This window comes from Vombatus ursinus, unplaced genomic scaffold (genome assembly GCF_900497805.2).
Source record: "Vombatus ursinus unplaced genomic scaffold, bare-nosed wombat genome assembly UNPS02014818.1, whole genome shotgun sequence".
Classification (NCBI taxonomy): domain Eukaryota; kingdom Metazoa; phylum Chordata; class Mammalia; order Diprotodontia; family Vombatidae; genus Vombatus; species Vombatus ursinus.
In genome coordinates this window covers 2,476,688-2,485,192 of record NW_020954596.1, presented here as the reverse complement: position 1 = coordinate 2,485,192, position 8,505 = coordinate 2,476,688, and the positions used below count along the sequence as shown (strand labels likewise).

At 41.3% G+C, this 8,505-nt stretch overlaps 1 protein-coding gene across 3 annotated transcripts in view; it reads right to left on the bottom strand.

Moving 5' to 3' along the window:
- The window catches only part of CUNH20orf194 (chromosome unknown C20orf194 homolog), a 170,525-nt gene that overhangs the window by 115,636 nt on the left and 46,384 nt on the right, over window positions 1-8,505 (bottom strand). For all 3 annotated transcript variants that reach the window (XM_027836287.1, XM_027836288.1, XM_027836289.1), the window contains 2 exons: window positions 8,112-8,218; window positions 1,635-1,712 (listed from right to left, as the gene is read on the bottom strand). In XM_027836287.1, the coding sequence (XP_027692088.1) occupies window positions 1,635-1,712; window positions 8,112-8,218 (185 nt within the window). The remainder of the gene's footprint in view (window positions 1-1,634; window positions 1,713-8,111; window positions 8,219-8,505) is intronic.

Sequence of the window (8,505 nt, the reverse complement as noted above, 5' to 3'; positions counted from 1 at the left end):
CACATCCAATTCTCAGCCTTCTTTCTGGAAAGCAGGCTCGGGAAAAAAGTCTAAGGTATCTGAAAACCCAGTCTAGCACAGAAGCAACAGAGAGAAGCATCAAAGGCCAAGTAGGAATGAGCTTTCAACTACAATAGGAAAGACTTCATTTATGCTTTTGGAAGAAGACCCTTGCTTGCATTTTATATAAGCCTAGCTGAAGAGGCCTCACCTGAAGCTTTCTACAGAAAGGGCCATTCCCCTCATTTCCACCTCTCCCCCTGTCCAGACTTTTAAGGTCCTTCCCAGCACCAAGTATCTCGAGTTCTAATAGATGTAAAGCAGACTGGCTTATTAGAAGACTCTTCATTCATGTCCCCCAAAGTTCATGCAGCTCTGGTCCTAGAGTACTGCGGGCTCTGAAATCTCCTCTAATGCTGACAAGCATGATCATAGGCAAGTCACTTCTTTCTCTGGTACCTACGATAGGATTATACAGAACAGCTGTCACGTTGGTTGTGTTTGGCACTTGCCTTCCAAAGAGCTCCATGTGCCCACATGCTATGCAGGTTTCGATCATCATCTTGCCATCACTAAGGGGTAGGGGTGGGATTTAAGAGAAAGGGCCCTGGATTTAGAGTCAGAAGACCTCAGCTGGAATTCCAGGTCTGCTCCTCACCTGTAGATTAAGCAAACCCCACCCCCCTTGGGCCTCAGTTGCCTTATCTATAACATAAAGGAGCTGGACCAGATCGTTTCTAAGGTCCCTTTCACCTCCAAATACCATGGTCTTATGATCGTTACAAAGTGGGAGAAACAATGTTTGGTTTTCCCCCATTTTACAAAGTTAAAGTAACTCAGACAGTGTCACACAATACTCAGACCACCAAAAGAATCCGGGTCTCCTGACATCCCTCCATAGCCACAATCATTAACTCATGCTGCCAAAAGGGGGAAGGGGAGAGTGTCATTGATTGCATCCAATTTCTCAGTTTGTATTTCCTGAGGTGCCAATGATCTGTGCCCCTTCTAGAATTAACAAAGCAATAAAGCACTACATGAAGGAACCCAGAGTGCATGGGTGACTCTCCCTCCTCTCCTCAAATCATTATTTATATCTGAATGGCTAAAGAAATTCCTCAAGTAAAAATTTGGGATGTGAAGCTGAGGACAAAGCAATGTCACATGCCAATGAAATAATCGGCACCAAATAACTGTGTAGCTGCGGTCTGGGGAAGGACAACAATGTGCCTTGTGCCTGGGCAATGGCTGAGTAGTAATGCTATAGGAATATAATGGAATATGAGAAGCACAAAATGAAATGAGGAATACAAAGAATTCAAAGAAATGTGCAAAGACTTTCATGAGGTGAGACTAAGTGGAGAAAGAAGAACCGAAAGATTCTGACAAGCCACAAAAATCACTTATCCGACCTTGAACAGGTCACCAAAATAGTCTGCTCCTCAAAGACCAACTTCAGCATCCTGGAAATGATTAATGGCCATGGTCAGAGATAAACATTGAGGGAGCAGCAGCTTATTCCACTGCTGAACTAAAGCCAAGAAAAAATCCGCTCATTTCTCCAAGCCCAGTCTCCCCTGCGAGTACATTAGCTGACCCTGGTCTGGGAACCATGTAGAGTTCAATTCCATTACCTGAGATAGCAAATTCTCCAGCGAAATGGGATCCATCCGGCTGTATACTTTCCACAAATCAGCACTTACATCCTGCAGCTGAAACACAGGGGCAAATGCAGTGAAAGTCAGTATCATGAGAACCCTTCAAGCCTTCTTCTGTTCCAGGAGCGAATCCTGGAGCCCACGGGCCCAAAGTGCTTCCTCCTGCTGCAGGCCTTGTGCCACACAGGAAAGACACAGAAAGCAGGAGCAGTGATCAAAATACAGAAGCTCATTTTTTAATAAACACCACAAATTACATATCTAGAGGAAGCTTGTCTGCTTCTGGAAAGTCACCTTAGGAGACTAGCTGCTTATTCTAATGATCCCAAATACTCAAAGTGTTCTGAGAATTCTTCTCGATCTACCCTTAAATCTGGCAGAACATTCTACAGACCATCCTCATCAGTCCCTTGGGCATAGATTTGGGTTTGGGACATAGCCAGTATTTTCAAAGGGAATAAAGTTCCGAGAATAAGGTGAGTGGTACCAATTTTTTTGGGGGGGAAAATCCACCTACGTTTTTCAGACTGGTTTTCTTGGGTGGCTCATAAACCAGCACAGAGAGTGATTTCCAGAAATGCTCTGTGTAATGGCAGCTTTTTTTTTTAAAATAAGCGTAGCGTCCCCAGATGACTACTTAGTTATATGGGTGCTTGTCCATTTGTTTCCAAGAGAAACAAGAATGACAAGAAGGCATTTATATGGAGCTTTGAGGTTTATAGATGAAATTCACCAAAATGGATTAAAAAAAAAGATCAGTTAGTAGAAGAACAAGAGATGCTTAACTAAAGCAATGGCTGGATTCCAATTTTACCAACTGGATTTCGCTGGTGGGGGGCTCTCCCTACTCACACAGATGCAAGCCTTCTGTGCTTCAGCAGCAGAAGCCAGGCTCTGGAATTAGAGCCGTGGGCGTGGGGCTTCTCTCCACTCACTCACATGCAGCCCCTCCCCACATTACATGTTTTTCATGAATTGGTAGCTGAAAAAAATTCACCACCCAGGTGGCCAACCTTCTGGGTATGAGCTTCTCTGAATGTGGCTAAACTGGCCCCCAGATGACAGTCACAGACAGACTTATTAGGAGCCCTGGTTGGAAAGTTGCATAGTGTTCAGCTGTCACTGGGACAATATTCAAAGAATTTTGGGCTCCACCTACCCATCACTGCCTGACCTTCCAAACTCTAAAGCCTATATTCCAGTAGCATAGGTAGTGAATCTAGGAGCAAGACACTAGAGTCAGGGTGGGCAAAAATAGGTGAATGAGTAGACAATAAGGTAAGGAAACCTATTTTTTTATTTTGTTATAATTTGTTTGTTAATAAATTAATTTATTTTTACCTAATTTCTTATTGGTAGTTGATGGCAACAGAGGAAAACTTTAGGCACACATTTAGCCTACTGTGGGTTTGGTCCCAAGGGAAAGCAGAACAAGCATCTTTGTATGAATGGGAGAGTTCAGGACTTTATAATCCCGAAAGGGAATTTAGTATTTTATCCTCAGAGAAACCAAAAGCTTTTTTTTCCTATTTCTTTTACACTTCAAAAAGAAACCCATGAGGTAATTTTAATAATAATAATATCTTCAGAAAAGTATGATTGTAAAAAAAAAAAAGATGGGCTGGTCACATAGTAAGAGAAAAGACTAACCCATGGACAGCTCATATGCTCCACTGGCATTCATGGATTCTCTCTTTTTTGTTGTTCTTTTTGTTGCCAGGCAATGGGGTTAAGTGACTTGCCCAAGGTCACACAGCCAGTAAATGTTATGTGTCTGAGACCAGATTTGAACTCAGGTCCTCCTGACTCCAGGGCCAGTGCTCTATCCATTGTGCCACCGAGCTGACCCTCATTCACACAATCTCAAGAGAACTATAGGAAAGGTAGCCCTAGTCTCACTGGGCTGACACCATATCTCTAGCACCTAGGACAGGGCTGGTAGACTGATTGATTTTATTTGTTTTTGTTTTTGTTTTTGTTTTTAGTGATGCAATTGGGGTTAAGTGATGTGCTCAGAGTCACACAGCTAGGAAGTATTACATGTCTGAGGCTGCATTTGAACTCAGGTCCTCCTGACTCCAGGGCTGGTGCTCTATCAACTGCATCACCTAGCTGCCTCCAGACTGATTGATTTTAAACTGGGCTAATAATAACTGTAGTCCCTCCCTCCTTCCCAGGGTTATTTTGAGGATCAAATGAGATAACAGATGTAAAGCCCTTTGCCAATTTGCAAATGCTACATACATGTCAGTTATTATTATTCGTTCATGCTAAAAAGGAAAATGCTCAGTGTCATTTCCAAATGTATAGAACCACAAGCTCTGCTGTGCTGGCCCTGAAGGGCTATTGCTTCTGCTTCTGCAGCCTCCATGGTATGGGCCCTCGCTACTCTATCTGCTTATAACGTGAGCTTTGGTTGTCGCTGTGCCTAGTGGGGCACTCCTGGCTCCTCTAAGCTCAGAAAAAAGCTGCTCTCCTTGCTGGCACCTCTCAGGTGTTATCTACACAAACACCATTATTACTAGACTGACAAAATAACTAAACTTGGGAAGAAAGTCAGAATTAACTCTTTTCATGTGTTGCCTACGTGTCTCATACTGCTGGATACCAAGATGAGGCACTTGGTCAACAATGTCAAATAAGGATCAGAAAAGACTGCAGATTTTTAGCCCAGAGAAGAGAAAACTCGGGGGGGGGGGATCCACAAGCTATCTCCAAGTATTTGAAAATTATCATGTTGAAGATTCATCAAGGATATTTGTTCTGTTTGACTCCAAAGAGCAGAACCAGGAGCGAATGGTAGACATTTTCAAGAAGCAAGTTTAGACTTGGTGTTAAGAATACTTCTTAACAACGACAGCTGGTTCAGGGTAGAACAGGTTACTTCAGGAGTTGCTTCCAAAGGGAGAGTTTCTGGCAGGGACTAGATGACTAATTGTTGAGAATGTTATGATAGGGATTACTGTGGGGCATTTAGTTTATTTGTTGTTTAGTTTTTTAGTCGTTTCTGACTCTTTGTGACCCCATTTGGGGTTTTCTTGGGAAAGATACTGGAGTAGTTCGCCATTTCCTTCTCCAGCTCAGTTTACAGATGAGGAAACTGAGGCAAATAGGATTAAGTGACTTGCCCAGGGTCACACAGTTAGTACATGTCTTAGGCCAGATTTGACCTCAGGGAGATGAATCTTCCTGACTCCAGGCCTGGAACTCTATACACTGTGCCACCTTGCTGCCCCAACTAAACAGCCACTGAAGTTCATTCTAACACTAAAAGTTACATGAGTCTGTGAAATATTCATATTTTCTTCACATCAGATCAAAAAATCATAGGCTTTTATTGGGAGGTAGTTGGTTCCTCCTGAGTGGTACGTGGGTACCAGTTATCAGTGAAGACCCCTCAGGACATGATCCCCCCCTTTTTCTTTTCTTTAGTTGTGTAAGCAGAAATTCCTGAACTATAGTGTGTTCTGTTTATCTCATCCTCTAGCTACATGACCTTGGGTAGTAGACTGAAGTCATAAGGCCCCAAAAGAGGAAACTGTTGCGGTTACTGTACTCCTTTGTCCTCTTCGTTGCTGTGGAAGATTTACGCAAATAGATTGTGCCCCTGAGGCTCAGCCAATGGGCCAAAGGCGGGGGGTTAGGGTGGGCTATTGAGCTAGGGTCTATATAAACCTATTTTAAACAAAGCACTCTTGCACTGTCTGGCTGACGCCATTTTGGGTGACACAGGAGTGTCCTTTCTCGAGAAAGCCAATAAAGCAACTTTCCTTTTTGCAATTCTTGTCAAGACTCTGATTCAAATTTGGATGGGGGTCTTTTGTCCCACACACTCCTCATTGGAAGTCTAGTGGTTGGATGATTGATCACTTTGTCAAAACTATTTTATTTATCTATTTTATTTGCTGGAGATTCCTTCTTAGGTACAGGTTGGACTAGATGGTAACTCTTCCAACTCAAGAACTCTGTGATTCTGACCTGTGTGACCTAGGTAGAATGCGCCCTTTAGAAAACTCAGAGATATGGTCACTGGCTATCCCTTGATTTGGAGAACCCAGTGAATATTTCCTGACCAGTCAGTTCAATGGGTTTTGAAAACTTTGCTAACAATGTTAACTTCATAGGTTTAGTCTCCATGTAGCAGCCAGTCAGTTCTACCTTGTCTCACTATAATACTGTATCTCTGACCCCAGTCAACTTGGGGTCTTTGCTTGATCATTAGGAGCTCCAGATTCAGGAAGCATGGGTGGTTGGTTCACCACTACTGGAAAAAATTTTTTTAAAAGAGACCACACATTTATTGACAGTAATGTCAATAACACTATCTGGCTAAAAAAGAAGTGTGTAATTTTTAAAATTTTCTTTTTAAAATGAAAACTCATAAACTTATTTCTAATTATAACTAGTTGTAGTGGATTTCCAACTTAAGGTTCCTGGCCTTGAAGGAGAAGTCTACACCTACTAACTAGCATGGGTGTAGGCAGGACCAATGTCAGTCCCCTTAGGAATCCATTCTGGTTTAAAGAAACCAAAGTAGAGATCATAAGAAAGTTGAACAATCTTGGAACTCTACAGCCAAGCAGGCAAAATAGAATGCAAGGGCTCACATTACAAAAGTATTTATAGCAATACTCTATTGAAGCAAAGAACTAAAAACAAAGTGTGTGTCCATCAACTGGGGAATACCTGAACAAACTGAATTTAATGGGACGTTATTATAAGATAAGAAATGATGAATGTGAAAGATTCAGAGAAACCAGGGAAGAATTGGATGAACTGATGCAGAATTAAACAAATAAGCCAGGAGAATGATTTACAAGATGACCACAATAATGAAAAGGAAATAACTCTGAAAGACTTCAGAACCTGATCAACTCAACCAGTGACTAATCATGCCTTCAGAAGGCTGAAGACAGATGTGAGTTTCTTGTTTCTTGGCAGAGAGGACATGGCCTAAGTATAGAATGAGACACATTTTCAGACACAACCAACCATGTGGAATTGTTTTGCTTGACTATATCTGTTTATTACAAGGGAGGAAACTTCTGTTTGATGGGTTGGGGTGGGAATAGAGAGTTAGTGGTTAGTGATAAGATATGCAAAAAGAAAAAAACAACAATAAAAAATAAAAAATACACTGAAGTGAAAAGTTCAGAAGAGAATTAAACAGGGCAATTTTGTTACTACCTCATTAAAGTTGATACACAGTTTTTAAAAACAAACCTTAAGAGGTTCATATATACTTCTAATTTTGCTCTTTGTATATCACAAAAATGTTTGTTGATTATTCTTAAGTTCATAACAGAAAAGTATGTTTATAATATTCACTATTTCACTCACAATTTTCTTTTTCTGTTCTTTATGTATGTAAATATTCATGTTTGTCAAGTTCATAACCAAAAAAGGAAAAAAAATGGAAAAGCACATTTTGACAAAGTCAAGCAGACCCAAGGCAGTGAAAGAAAAATGATGCCTCTTAGAACAACTGCCCTATGAGTATAGCCTGACCCTGCCACAAGCTGGAAGCGAAAGGAAACAGTTCTTGAACCTTGTCAAACGGACAGTACAGTGTTCAGAATAAACTAAAGCTGGGAAAGGACTGAAGAAAAAGCAGAAAATGACAATTGGTCTGTCTGTGAGCTTTGACAGTCACTTACTCTTCAACTTCCAAAAAGGATAACTTCCATGGGAATTTTGCTATCAGTATCTTCTCCCTACAAAAATGATCTTTCCCTTCTGAACTTTCATATTGCACTTGGCCTCCACCTCCCTTTTATACTTACCACACTCAATCTCTTGTCCTAGTGGGGGGCAGTGAGGTGATGCCCCCAGAGTGCACAGACAGCTGGGCCTGGAGTTAGGAAGATCTGAATCAACTCTGGCCTCAGACATTTATTATCTGTGTGACCCTGGGCAAGTCACTTAACCTCTGCCTGCCTTGGTTTCCTCATCTGTAAAACGGGGATGATAACTGCTCCTGCCTCCCAGGGTTGTTGTGAGGACCAAATGACATAATGATTGTAAAGCGTGTAGCACAGTGCCTGGCTCTTAGTAAGGGCTATGTAAATGTTAGCCATTATTATTTGCATACAAGAATCATTCCTCTTTATTACTACATAGGCTCCCTGAGGGCAGCATTTGTGTCTTATTGCCTCCCCAACACAGGGCCTTGTACATAGGAAGCACTTAGTAAGTGTTTGTTGGAATTAAATGAAATATGAAAGGAAAAAAATCTTGTTTATTTTAGGTATTAGAGTATTAAGGACTTCCATTAAAATACACACATACTTTCACCACCCTTACTAACTTCCTACATGACATCAACCTCTCTCAAATGTCATAAAGATGGATGTCATTGTGGTGTGTGACCTCCAAAGAAAATGGCTACATCAATTCTAGGTCTGCCGTTTCTGCATGTTGGACAAAGCCAAGTTATAGTATTTTTAGATATACCTGATATTTCATGGTAAAAAATCCATCCCCACCAATGCCTTCAAGTGCGAAAGCCTGAACAATTGGCCACTTCTCCACCACAAACATATCAAATATCTGCAGGTGACCTGGAAGAAGCAAACACATGACAGCCTATTATAATATAGCTTGTTATCAGATCTGATCTGACCGACATACCAGTCTGAACCTGACCTAACACGACTAGCCTCTAAGAAAGGCATCAGTCCTGCTCTGACCTCCAAGTTATAGAAAAGTTCTTTTACTGTATTTAACAAAGTTCTCATTCAGGAAAAACACCACCACCACAAACCAGAAAACCCAATGAAGTCACCATAGACCACAACAGGGAACATATAATTCAAGAAGAAAAAATAATGTAAATATTCAAGATCCA